This window comes from Cajanus cajan, chromosome 3, assembly GCF_000230855.2.
Source record: "Cajanus cajan strain Asha chromosome 3, NIPB_CcT2T_4, whole genome shotgun sequence".
NCBI lineage: Eukaryota > Viridiplantae > Streptophyta > Magnoliopsida > Fabales > Fabaceae > Cajanus > Cajanus cajan.
The window spans coordinates 67,761,291-67,776,022 of record NC_138519.1 but is presented as its reverse complement, the minus strand read 5'-3'; the positions used below and the strand labels follow the sequence as shown (position 1 = coordinate 67,776,022).

At 33.3% G+C, this 14,732-nt stretch overlaps 1 protein-coding gene across 1 annotated transcript; it reads right to left on the bottom strand.

Moving 5' to 3' along the window:
- Positions 1 to 365: 365 nt before the first annotated feature.
- On the bottom strand, positions 366 to 14,511 carry LOC145956424 (uncharacterized). Its single transcript, XM_083072022.1, has 5 exons — positions 13,482 to 14,511; positions 12,845 to 12,929; positions 12,565 to 12,709; positions 12,247 to 12,441; positions 366 to 533 (listed from the first exon to the last, which is right to left on the bottom strand). The coding sequence occupies exons 1-5, from the start codon at positions 14,509 to 14,511 to the stop codon at positions 366 to 368; spliced, it is 1,623 nt and encodes a 540-aa protein (XP_082928148.1).
- Between the last annotated feature and the right edge of the window lie 221 nt (positions 14,512 to 14,732).

The window sequence follows — 14,732 nt, the reverse complement described above, 5'->3', positions numbered from 1 at the left end:
GATTGTTACAGGTTAAAAAAAATTTGTACATAAGTTAAATTATTTATTTTTGGAAATTTAGATAATTTTAAATTTTCTATAAAATTTTTTTTTAAATTGTGTATAACTTAATTAATTTTTAAAAATCTATTTCATTTTTTTCTTAGTTTTTAGTAAATACTTATAAAGAAACTTGTCTAAACATATTCATGTGCGTATTAGTCTATATAGGTGTTAACTATTTGGCATAAGCATTTTTGTTAATTTTTCATTAAAGACAAAAGTTGGTAATGCGTTGTGAAATTAGGGTTTGGGTTTAAAAAAAATGAGAAAATTAGGGAGGAATAAGAGACATTAGTGATGGTCCAAATAGGAAGAGGAATCTCTTAATAGAAAGTGGTCCCCACTTGTGCTAAAAGCACCGCCGTTTCGTATGCGGCGAACCGATTCTCCTTTTCTCTTCTCTCTTCTCTCTCATCATTTGCCACCGTCATGTCACGCCACGCTCCTCCAATTGCACCCACCTTTCCTTCTTTTCTTTTTCTCCCAAATATCTTAAATATCCATAATTTTCTACATAACTATTACTACCATCTTCAATATTCACCAAAAATATTTTTATTTAAACTAAATATTTTTATTTCCTCTAATGCACACTTTTTCCCCTATCGCTCTTAATGCTTTTTCATGCGTGTTTCCAATTGTTTGAGAGCGTGGAATGTGTGCTTGGTAAACAGAAGAAAAAGAAAAGTGGAACGTCCCTATATATATATATTGCACACTTTGAATATTATTTATTTGTCGTCTTTTATTGCTAATTGATCTATAAATATCCCAAAGTTTTAGTTTAGATGATTTTTTTGCTTTGGCATGTTGGGTCAGTGAAGAGAAAAGAATAGGAAATATAGAAAGTATTTATGCAACCAATAAGTATATGTGGAGCACCCTTATTGATGTGTGTGTGCAAACGCATGCAGGTGGCAATTGATTTTACTGTTATCTTAAAAAGCTACATGGTTCTGTAAATTATAATGGTTGAATTTGTCCGAAAGCAACAACCGAAGTAGATATGGGAGTCTGGAATACTCTTCTCATGGATCCAAGCTATAATGCAAATTCTTGAACTCGAAAGCGACCCTTTTCCTCTCAGTGCACCATGTTAGTCAGAATAACAAGACTTATCATTATACTGTTGCTTATGCGCATGAAGCAACAGATCAAGCGTAAAATTCATTCCTCATAATTATCCTCTGCATTTTCCATGGCAATCAAACTTTCCCAACTACAATTTCCTAATTTTCACCCACAATAACACAGTTTCTTTTCACTTAATACAACTAGTGTTTTAATTAGAATAATTTCACATCAATTGATCTAGGCAGAGATTCTCTATGAAGCGTTACAAATTTAACGTGCTAGAAAAGGTGACCCCTAATGATGAATGATGATGTATTGTGTGTGTGTGACAGAGGAGAATAAGTGGAGGAGCAATAATAATAATAGTAACAATATGAAAAAGAAAAGAAAACAATCCATAAAAGAAGACAAGGCGAGGAAACTCAAAACAGGGTGAGAAAGTGTTGAATATGTAGTATATAAGAGTGATTATTAGAGTAAAAGATTCGATGAGAAAGGGGGAAAAATCCAGGCCGTTGTTATTATTATCACATGGATTGGGGACAAATAGATGCCTTGACGAAGGACTGACACAAATGCGATGAACCCATGAATACGAGCTTGTCATCACGTGAAAGATTCTCTTATTTTGGTAGTTGGATGTGGGAATTTGTCTAAAGCTCTTATATAAGGTATCTTATGTTCTATGGATCTAATCAAAACAAGTTGGGCTTCATGAAAGTGAAACCGAATTGCCCTCTTCGTTGAACCCATTCTAAAAGTTGAACATGACCTTCCATAAATTGCCTACCGCCCCATATTAATTAATCACTCTTTAATTTCTATTCATCGAATCGGGAATCTCTCTAAATTATAATATATGTGGGAAGCTTATCAAACTAGACAAAAATGTATATATATATAAAAGTGAATCGTGTTCACATAAGTTATATACACAACAAAGAAAAAACAATCCATCTAAGTTATATTTTAATGTGAAATGGATGGTGTTGATACAGATTAAAAAAAATAATCTTATTTAGCCTTTTATTAGTTATTTTGGTGCAATTGATAGCACCTGCAAGGTTATTGAGAGGCAAACTCAAGAAGATTTTATTTTAAGCTATTGGTGTGGAAAAAACTGACAAGTGATTTAATATAACTGTAGAGTTTTCATTATAAGATTTTAATTAGTTACACTAATTTTTAGCAGGATAATTGTTTATTTTTCAAAATTTAAATTCATAATACATAAATATTTTGAAATATAAATTATGTTGTAATTAGAATTTATAATAAATAAATATTTCTAAAATATATAAATTATATATATTTTAGATTTATGATTCATAATTTGTATTGTGATAAAATAAAAGAGTTAACTATTGAAAATTAAGCAAATTTAGAATCTTGTTTTTGGTTGATGTAAAAATGAAAAAAAAAAATTTGATTCTCATAAAATATGTTTTATTTATTTATTTTCATTCCTCTAAAATATTGAAGTCATTATTTTTCGTTATTAACATTAAACATAATAATATGACATGTTTAAATAATATCACAAGTTATCTATCTTAAGATATGACCTAAGATGGTTATTTAACATTTTGTGAAACATATAAGTAGTTAACAAATATCACATAATAATAAAAGATTAAAAATAACAATTTAGGATTCTTTTAAAGAAATATAACTATCACCTTTTTTTGGTAACTATATATTTAAGATAATTATATATATATATATATATATATATATATATATATATATATATATTAATTAGAGAGGGAGAAAAATTATGTGATTTGCCTAATAAAGCCTTGTTGATATATATCACGATACAAAGAGCTTTTTCACATGCAAATGACTGAGATATAAAGGTAATTTAATAAAAATAGAAGTTTGATGTGTGAAAGTGAAACCTTTGTTAGAGGAAGAGAAAGTATGAAAAATGGGCAAGTAACTGTTACAGATCCCATTTCTTGGATTCCTGTGTTTGGGAATATCTGCTGAAAATAGATGATGGATGCTTTAATTTGCTTTGGCCATCAAACTTTGGAGGATTGGTTGGCAACTAGCTAACCCTCCACAAACCAATAGGTCAAGTTACCCCCCCACCCACCACTGCCCCTTGTCTTTGTCACCAAGAATCATATTTCCCACTTTGCTTCCACCTTTATTTTTCCTCCTTCAATTGACCTAATCAAATATTTTGTTCTCACTTGCAACTCATGATCCAACACCCCCTTCTTTTCAATTCCATGCTATCATTACTTCCATTGGAAGAAGGATTCCCCTTTGACCGCTTTAGAGAATAACATAACATAATAATAACCAAGCAATACAACAAAGCTACGCCAACAATTCAATTACCATTATGCTCTTCACTATTCTTGGAAATTTTAATATCTCACCTCCTTTTAGTACTATTATTTTACTTCACCATTCATTACTGTTTACTTATTTTATGGCTACACATCTTAAATGGAATTAAGCTCACTTATTAGACTAGACTCTTTCGGCTCAACTAGGATACTTTTTATTTATTCTTTTTACTCTAATTCCATTCACCAAAAGCACGTGCATTAACGAATTCAATGTATACTATCATGTTTGGCCCTGTACGTCTTGACCATAGATATATATCTTATATTAATTTAACCTGTTAATTAAATTTGCTACAAGGATTTGACTTACTAATTAGGGTCATCTTATCTTATCCCATGTAAATTTATCTCAGGTAATAAAGTAATTTTTACCATACAGTTTAATGTTAAAGCTTTCCTTTCCATTTATAATAAATGCTGAGTACTTTAATAAGTTTAATGTTTAATTTTCGAAATTTTTTTTAAATATTTCACATGTTTTTAAGCATAACTTTTAATTAAAAAGTACTTCAAAAGGAAAACAAGTATATAAACTAGTCACGAGTCAACATATATAGGGTTGTACAAGAAAATATTGGAGTACATAAGGCGACCCAAATTTTGAATTTGTAAATAATAAACTTAATCAAACTTATCAATATGACTCAAAACAAAAGTTGATTCAAGTGGTATTTAAGATAATTTTTTAAATAAAGTTTCAAATTTAAATCTTCTGTATATAAAGAAAAAATATATTTAAAAAGTGAAATTTACTAAGTAATTAGTCAAGTTTCTTAACGAATATTAATTATCAACAAACAAATGGATATTTCGTATTATCTAAATTAATTCATACAAATAACATAATATATATATACACAGAAAAACAGCTAGTCGATCGAAAGACTTGCATAAATGATAGACGTCACTGTTAAGTTAATGTAAAATATTAAAAACTTTGGATATTTTCTGGATATACTGGACTAAAAAAATATGGGAAATTAAGTTTGTCAATTTATCTTGAAATATCTGTGCGATATGATTAAATAACAACAAGTGTCCAACTTTTGCGTTTACCCTATTTAATAACTTTCTGTAAAATATAAAATAAAAAAAATTCACTCTTGTAAATGAGGAATAGAGTGAAAAATATAAAAATGTAAAGAGGGTATTTATGAAAATTGCCATGAGTTGCAGGTGTGGATTCTTTGATTGTAAGCATCCGACAAAAGCAGTGGAGATGCGGGAAACTGGAGCGAACAATTCAAACTGCATGTTTAAGATAAGAATAAGATATTATTATCATATTCAATGCACATTATATTAAACATTCGATCGCAACAAAGGTGTGAATCTTAACTAAAATCACAACAATAAATTAATACAGGAAAAAGGGGAATTTTGTGGAGTGAGAGAGATTCTTAATTCTGTGGAAGAAAACTGGAATCTAACGGTTGTAAAAGCTTGTCCTTTTCAATAATAAAAAAAGAGAGAAAAAAACAGAAACAAAAAAGGAAAAAAGGCATCTTTCTGCTCTGTGCAATATTCCAGACGTAATCTGAGGCAATATCGAAAGTGGGCCCACTGCACAATTGGATTCCTTATCTCCAGAACCGTGTTGAGATTGGCCCAAATCGAAATTGCTCCAGCGCGTGAGTCCCACGCGCCATGTGATGGTTGTTGATCGCAGCAATTCAGAGGTATCTGGCCAGCCTGGGTCGATAGATTAGGATTCCACAACATCTTTCTATGAATTTAATTTAATATGCAAACGTTGCCCATAATTTTGTACGAATTGTACATGCTAAAAAGGAAATTAATTCAAACCCTAGGCCCAGCTCACTTGCACAACAAGATTCTTTTTCCAAAATTAAACAAAGTTTTCGCTGTTCTTAAAAATGATCAATTTTCCATTTCATGTGTCTATAATATGCCTATTGGCTAGATAGTAGCTAGTAATCTTGTTCTTATCAGAACTTCCTTGCTTTTTACCTTTTACATCGCTTACTTCAAATGACCCGAATTGTTGTTTTCATTTAAGAATCTACAAGTAGAAATTATGGGCAATAATTTTTTTGGAATAAGCCAAATAGCATCTTCTGATCTTCAATGTTTTGTATACTTGTTTTTTTCTTTACTAGTGGCATCTAAATTGCAATTGTGAACGGACAGAATTATCTCCTACAAGTTAACCAAAGTCATCGATTAACGGAGGACTAGTTTCTGAAAAATATATTGGTTTATGAGACGACTTATTATATGGAAAACAAAAATAGGGGATAGAAAATCGAAGTAGATAAGAGTCAAATCTATGGTAGGAGTTAGGACGGTATAAATTTTTCTCCAAGGCCATGATGAAGAAGACTCTCATGGGTAAGTAGAATAAAAAAATATTTTGCTTTATTGAGTCTTCGGTCTCTTCTAGTTTGATGAGAGAGATTCTCATGTGTTAAAAAAAAGTTTTTTGCTTTATACTTTGAACGAGTATATCAGTTATATGGGATTATTATTATTTTTACTTTAACAATATTTTTAACATTTATGATAGAAGTGGAACATATTAATATATGGTATAAGATGTTTTTCTTACGTCAAAAACACTCCAGGATTTCTTAATTTGCTGATTAAAGGAAAGAAATTGGGCTATTTTGGGACCACTCTAAGGATTTAGACACCTTGTCACCATTTATCTTTATTCTCTATCTCTATGTGAAAGGTTCTCTGATATCGTTTAAAAGATTATGCTTTAAATGCGACTCTTCATTTCTTCAAATTAAATTGGTTCCATCCAATTGCCTGTATCATTAACCAAATATTATTTGCTGTTGACTCAATCATCTTTTGCTAGACCAAAATTATTTGTTATAAACACTTTGTGCTTGTATATATATATATATATATATATACTTCAAGGACTGCTGCCACATGAGCCACTTGGGCCAAATTTATCGGGAGTGTATAATTGTTAAATAAGTTTCACCATTATAGAAGTCAATGAAGTGATTAAGAGAGTGAAAGAGAGGTATTTTAAGCAATTATATTTTGTGAGTTACTCTTCGATCAATCATATTATATTTCAGAAAAAGAGAAACTAACCATTTTATATACAATTTGCGTACATGTTGTATGTCGGTTACTTTTTGAGTTTCAAGTGGATTAATGAGATTTTGTTATTTTAAGAAATCTTATCACGTTAAACATCCCTTCATGATGTGAAACGTGACTTAAGTTAGGGATTCTCTATCCTGATTACGTCGGGCAAAAGATTGATAGCGTTAAGTATAATAATGAGAGGTATTAGGTGTGAGCACTCAAGGAGCTCTTTGACATGGTGACGTCGGACCCAAGATGAGTGGCATTAGGCATGATCAAAACAGATGATCTATGCCTAGACGGCACTGAATATCAATATTATGATGTCGAGCGTCACTTAGGCAGAGATTCTTTAACTGAAATGAGGTCAGACATGAGTTTAGGCACGCTAGACATTATTGACTCAGTCTCTACCTCATTCATGTGGGACGTAGGTGGATTGACGTTGGGCATGGGTGAATCAGAGGCTCTCTACCTCAATTGACGTAGGGCGTGGGAAAAATGGTGTCGGACATGAGGTGCTGAAATAAAATGTGAAGCTCTAAGTTATATAAATGTTGAAGTATGATGATTCCCCTATATGAATCATGACGTTTCATGTTGTTAGAGCTGTAAGTTGATAGTTGATTGAATGTTGAGTAAGTTGTAGAGTTGTATGATGCTTATAGTTGATTAAGTTGTAAAATTGTTAGGCATGTGGTGAAATTACATGTCTTAGTTGATATACATAAAAATTAGAGGAAAGCAAAATTATTTTAAAAATTTAAATATCTCATTGTATAAGTTGTAGTACTTTGAGAATCCAAGTTGAGAACCCTTCAATAAGTTAGTTTCTAAATAGGTAGTTATTTTTTAAGTTGTCTCCTCTAGATTTTATGTGGAATCCATTTAGGACATGTTTACATGTTAATTATAAGTAATTAGATTTTTATTTTTTGCTACTTAGATGTTGAGTTGTAAAGTGTAAGAATTTGATAGATTGTTATAAATTATGATTATTCTCTTAGTACAATTTGAATTTTGTGTGTGCAGTTTGTATAAACTTTATTTTTGATGTCATTATACATCTTATACTAGCTACCTCCCATAATAATAATACCTTTTTACTTTAACAAACAAAAAAAAATCCATGTCCTTTAATTACATAATTAATAACATTTTGTATATATAATTATATATAGTTGTATATTAATCATGGAAAGAAATCCACTTACTCAAAGAGTAAGTCTTGATAGACTTACTTCACTTAATAGTTCATGTCCTATATTAAATTTTAACAATTCAACCATTAAATTAAAAAATTTTAATTTATAGATCAAGTTTATAAATTTTTATAAAGTTTGAAAATCATATTATACTTCACTATATAGATTTAAATTTGTAAAACCCGACAAGTCATCACACTTTACAATTCAGCTATTTGAAGTGAAAAAAAATTTAACTAAATTGGATTAATATTGGAACAATATTTGAATATATGCACAATAAAATGTGTATGTGTAAAGGAATTTAAAAAAAAACACTAAAGTAATAGAATAACTATACAAGTATCCAAATATGTACAATGATTTATTACTAAAAATAATAACCCCAAGTTGTCAGCCAAGCAACACCACTAAATTAACTACATTGGGTAACTCAAAAGATCAACACTTCCATCACCAACATGACCTCACAAAACTCCACCTCTAACCTATCTCTACTCTACTCCCATATAAATATGATCATCGTAATTCAACCACAAGAAAACATGCAAGGATAAGCTAGTGTTAAAAAGAATAACCATATAACAAGTATAGAAGTAACAACAATTATATTGCCAACACCATTATGTATGTGACACCCTTACTACCCCAAAACATATATCGAAATAATGTAACAAAATTAAAGAAAATAAACTTTTGAAATTGGTAAAAGGGTTCACATAACAAAAATTCAATACACCACATTAATAGAAATATCAAACCTAAAATACAAGAGTTTCTAAAATTGTTTTCAAAATAATATTACAGAATTTTCATAAATATCTTAAACTAGAAATCCTCTGCCCCGATGTCACACTATCAGAGCATTTTCCCAATTAAAACTGCTGACATACTATATACCAATTGCAGCTGGATCCTCTCCACCTAAAAATATCCACAATTTATACGGTGAGAAAAGAAAAATTATCTATATGCAAAACACATACAAACACATCACAGTATAATTTATTATAACAACTTGTTTATTTCATATAAACGTATATAGATTTAATTATCAAATATTCAACCATTTCACAAACCATTATACATGTCACTTTCACAATCATAAAATCATTTTTCATGTCCATCAATATCACAATTAACACTATGCTAAGACCTCGCCACATCTGACACAAGTGATACAGGTTAATTGCCTCCCTTACTCACACCATACCAGGGGTACGCTCGTCCCTGAAGCATCACCTACCCAAGGTTCGTATCATCCCTGATTTACGAGGAGTACGCTCGTCCCTGAAGTATCCACCACACAGGGTTCGTATCATCCTTAATCCTTTAGTGTGAGTAACAACAATCACATTACAATCAATACAATCTCTTGCAATTAACCCTATGTCAGGGCTGCCATAACTGACATAAGTGGTGGTGTTAACTGTTTTTCTCATCTCACACCATGCTAGGGTCACGCCTTCCCTGTAACACCACTTATACAGAGCCGTGCCATACTAGCCATCGATGTGAGACATCACAATCACAATCATATCACAACCATACAACATCTCATCAAATTTATAACACATGTATAATTCCATATAACAAATAAACTTAACAAAGTAAGATCTACATACCCCTCAAGCATATTATATCAATATTCTTCATTCTTACAAGTAATATAGCAATTAACTTTCATTAACATAAAAGTTAATAGAATAACAGTAAAATTCCTAATTATTCCAAATTAGAAATTAATAGGAGGCTTGGCCGTCCATTCACATAAATTCCAAATTTTAAATCAATAGGAGGCTTGGCCGTCCATTCACATAAATCAAACGTTATTCTAAGAAATTCTACCCAATACCCTCATGTATTTTACATATAAATAACCCTCTTTTCCCCCGTACCTGATTAAATAGAAATTTGAGTAGAACTTCCTCTTCTTTTTTATTAACTAGGACCGGAACTAGAGTAGAACCTCCTCTCTTTCTAGATTCTTCTCTCTCTCTCTCTTTCTTCCTCCAGAATTTCCTTATCTCAAGTTATGAATTTCCTTCAACCCCTAGCCTCTATTTATAGAAATTCTGGAATTACTATGCAGATTAAAATAATATTATATTTACTATGCACTATTCATTAAAATAATATTAATAGTAAAATACTGTGCATTCACGAGATTACTGTTCGTCCACGGATTTACTGTTCAAAAATACATATATTACTATTCAAAAATACGTATACGTGAATAGTAAAATACGTATACATAAATAGTAAAATACATATAAAAAAAATATGATAATCCTTTTAACAATCCCAATACATAAAAATAAAATTTTAGGATGTTACATTACTCCCCTCCTTTTAGAAATTTCGTCCCCGAAATTACCTGATGCAAATAAAAATGGATATGAAGCTTTCATCTTTTCCTCTAATTCCCAAGTAGCACTTTCAGGTATAGCTCCTCCCCAAATAACCTTTACCAAAGGAATTTCTTTACCCCTAAGTTGCTTTACCATTCGATCCTCGACTCTTATCGGGGTAGCTTCCACCGTCAAGTTCTCCTTAACCTCAATATGATCCGACTCAATCACATGCGAAGGATCGTGGATATATTTTCGAAGTTGAGAAATGTGAAAGACATCATGAAGATTTGACAAATTAGGAGGCAAAGCAATTTGGTAGGCAACATTGCCGACTCTTTTAAGAATTTGAAAAGGACCAATAAATCGAGGAGTAAGTTTTCTGGATTTTAATGCCCTGCCAACCCCAGTCCACGGAGTGACTTTCAAGAATACATGGTCACCTTCTTGAAATTCTAAATCCTTTCTTCTTCTGTCAGCATAACTTTTCTGTCTACTCTGAGCTGTCCTCATCCTATCCTGTATCAATTTAACTTTTTCAGTAGTTTGTTGCACAATCTCAGGTCCTAAGATGACATTGTCTCCAGGCTCACTCCAACACAAAGGAGTTCTACACTTCCTACCATACAAGGCTTCATAGGGTGCCATACCTATGCTAGAGTGGTAACTATTATTATAGGTAAACTCTATCAAAGGTAAAAGGCTATCCCAACTTCCTCCTTGTTCCAAAACACAGGCTCTAAGCAAATCCTCTAAAGACTGAATAGTCCTCTCAGTCTGACCATCAGTTTGAGGATGATATGCTGAACTAAGTCTCAGTTGGGTTCCCAAGGCTTGTTGTAGGCTCTCCCAAAATCTAGAGGTGAATCTAGGGTCTCTGTCTGAAATTATGCTAGATGGTATCCCATGCAATCTCACAATTTCATCAATGTACAATCTAGCCAATTTCTCTAGAGAATGCCTAATGTTAATAGGTAGAAAATGTGCACTCTTGGTCAACCTATCAACTATAACCCAAATGGAATCATGCCCTTTCCTAGTCCTAGGCAAAGCAACTACAAAGTCCATAGAAATGCTATCCCACTTCCACTCGGGTATACTCAAAGGCTGAAGTAGTCCTGAAGGTTTTTGATGCTCTATCTTAGCCTTCTGACATACTAGACAGGCACTCACAAATTCAGCTATATCTTTCTTCATCCTAGGCCACCAGAATATCTTCCTTAGGTCTTGATACATCTTAGTTGCTCCTGGATGAAAACTAAGCTTGCTCTTATGACCTTCCTCTAGTATCAGTCGTTTAAGTGTAGGGTTACTAGGCACACATACTCGATCTTTAAATCTTACCACTCCATCTGCACCCAAGGTAAATTCTTCTCCAATCTCTTGTCCTATATCCTTTCGTCTAGCCTCTAGAAATGAATCCATTAACTGTGCTTCTCTAATTTCCCCCAACAACTCACTAGTCACCCGAGTCATACCTAGTCTTACACTATTATGGTTCACTTCACAAGTCAGACTCAAGTCTCTAAATTGTGTCAAAAGATCCATCTCTCTAATCATAAGAGAAGACAAATGCAAAGATTTTCTACTCAAGGCATCAGCTACCACATTAGCTTTTCCTGGATGATAATTAAGATCAAAATCATAGTCTTTAAGGAATTCCAACCATCTCCTTTGCCTCATATTTAATTCTTTTTGGTCAAATAAATACCTAAGACTCTTATGATCACTAAACACCTCAAATTTTGAACCATACAAATAATGTCTCCAAATCTTAAGTGTGAATACCACAGCTGCTAATTCAAGATCATGGGTGGGGTAATTCCTCTCATGTACCTTCAATTGTCTGGATGCATAAGATACAACCCTACCCTCTTGCATTAATACACCACCCAAACCCATCTTAGAAGCGTCACAGTAAACCACAAAAGTCTTACTAAGATCAGGCAATACTAAAACAGGTGCACTAGTCAATTTTTCCTTAAGGGTTCGGAAACTATCTTCACATTTACTATCCCAAACAAACACAACCCCTTTCCTAGTCAAATTTGTCAAAGGTAATGCTAACTTAGAGAATCCCTCTATGAATCTCCTATAATATCCAGCTAATCCAAGGAAACTCCTAATCTCACTAACTGACTTAGGTGTCTCCCAATTAAGCACAGCCTCAACCTTAGATGGATCCACTGCTATTCCTCCACTTGAAATTACATGTCCTAAGAAACTCACCTCCTCTAGCCAAAAATCACACTTGGACAACTTAGCATAAAGTTGTTTCTCCCTGAGAGTTTGTAGTACTACCCTTAAGTGTTCCTCATGCTCCTCTTTAGTCTTGGAATAAACTAGTATGTCATCTATAAAGACAACTACAAATTTATCCAAGTATGGATGAAGAATCCGGTTCATGTAGTCCATAAAAATTGCAGGAGCATTTGTCACACCGAAAGGCATTACTAGATACTCATAGTGTCCATAGCGAGTTCTAAAGGCTGTCTTAGGTACATCTTCTTCCTTAACCCTAATCTGGTGGTATCCTGATCTAAGATCAATCTTACTAAACACACAAGCACCTGCCAACTGATCCATAAGATCATCTATCCTAGGCAATGGATATTTGTTCTTAATGGTCACTTTGTTCAACTGGCGATAATCCACACACAATCTCATGCTACCATCTTTCTTTTTGACTAAGAGTACGGGTGCTCCCCAAGGTGATACACTAGGTCTCACAAACCCCTTCTCCAACAATTCTTCTATTTGCTTTTTCAGTTCCACTAACTCTATGGGTGACATCCTATAAGGTGCAATAGAAATAGGTCCTGCTCCTGGAACTAAATCTATGGAAAATTCTACTTCTCTTCTAGGTGGTAAGCTAGACACCTCAGAGAAGACATCCGAAAAGTCACATACAACAGGCAGTTCATTTACTGAAACATTTTTCTCAGAATTTAAAGAAGCTAACAACATGTACACTTGGGCATCCGCTTGCATAGACACCTTAACTTGGTTGGCAGTCAAATAATCCTTACTCACTTTTTCAACAGGTTCACCAAAAACAATAGATTTACAAGCACAGTTCAAAAGGACATGATTGGAAGATAACCAGTCCATACCCAGAATAACATCTAGTTGACTTAGAGGTAAACAAATTAAGTCAACCAGGAAATCTCTACCTTCAATAGTTAGAGGACATTTTGGACAGACATCAGAAGTAATTACAGAACCATTAGTGGGTGTTTCGACAATTAACTCAAAAGATAAGGAAGAGACAGGTAATTTTAACTTAGACACACATGCGTGTGATATAAAAGAGTGAGTTGCACCAGAATCATATAAAACGGTTAAAGGAGTTCCATTAATGAAACACATACCCTGAATTAAGTCCTCGGATTGAGTAGCTTCAGCACCACTCAAAGCAAATACTCTTCCTGTGGTTCGAGGTTTGTTAGCGTTCCCTTCAATCTCTGTTGTTTCTTTCCTATTCTGAGGACATTCACTAGCCTTGTGTCCTTCTGCTTTGCATTTGAAGCATATCAGTACCTTTTGCATCCGACACTCAGCTGCTCTATGACCTGACTTTCCACAGTTATAGCAGTTTTTGTGTGGAACAATACTCCGATTTCCACCTCCAGAAAGTTGGCTAGCTTGGTTTCCTTGCACAAAGTCCTGATTATTCACTTTAGTATTCGAATTTCCAGCAGGCTTGTTATAAGGTTTACCTTTATTGGATGAACCAAACTTATTATTTCTCATTGGTCCTCCACTTTTATAATGAGTTACCCTAGCTTGGTTGTCCTCATCATAAACTCTACACTTGTTTACCAATTCATGGTAGTGCGTGATCCCTTGATAATTGAACACTTGTTTAATCTCTGGGCGAAGACCGCTCACAAACTTTACGCATTTGTCCTCCTCATTGCCCACACCGTCGTACATAGGGCAGAATCTCACCAAATCTTCAAACTTAGTCACGTACTCGGCCACCGAATCTTTTCCTTGTTTTAACTCAAGAAATTCTACCTGTTTCTTGTGTCTTACATCTCGGGGAAAATATTTTTCCAAGAATAACCGCTTGAAAGAATCCCAACTTACTTGGGTTCCTATGGCTATTATTCTTTGCCAAGTACTTTGCCACCAGATACCAGCTTCTCCAGAGAGCATGAAGGTAGCCAAAGTCACCTTCTGCGTCACAGGACATCCCATGACTTGGAATATCTTTTCAATTTCAAATATCCAGTCAGCAGCTCCGTCAGGATTATAGCCTCCACGAAAACTTGGTGGATTATTTCGCTGGAATCTTTCTAGCCAATCAACTTCTGGTCGTTGGTTCAAATTACCAAGAGCCTGAGCCATTGCTTGCAGAGCGTCGGCGATTGCAAGATCATTTCTACCTCCTGCCATTGTTTTTCTGTCCTCCCAGAAAAATTAACAATTATGCTTTAAGAACAACAATTTTAATCAATTGTCGTTTTAACAAATCAATATGTTCAACAATCAATTTACTACAACATTCATTTATCAAACAAGCACAATAGACTCATAACTCACGGCCGATTGAATCGACCTGCTCTGATACCACTAAATGTGACACCCTTACTACCCCAAAACATATATCGAAATAA

What these genes read in the sequence shown, in the direction of transcription:
- LOC145956424 (XM_083072022.1), bottom strand. Translation starts at nt 14,511, where the DNA reads ATGGCAGGAGGTAGAAATGATCTTGCAATCGCCGACGCTCTGCAAGCA. An exon ending in GAAGAATTGTTGGAGAAGGG is followed by an intron (nt 12,710 to 12,844) that starts GTTTGTGAGACC and finishes TCCATTGCCTAG; the next exon opens with GATAGATGATCTTATGGATC. An exon ending in ATGGACACTATGAGTATCTA is followed by an intron (nt 12,442 to 12,564) that starts GTAATGCCTTTC and finishes GTTTATTCCAAG; the next exon opens with ACTAAAGAGGAGCATGAGGA.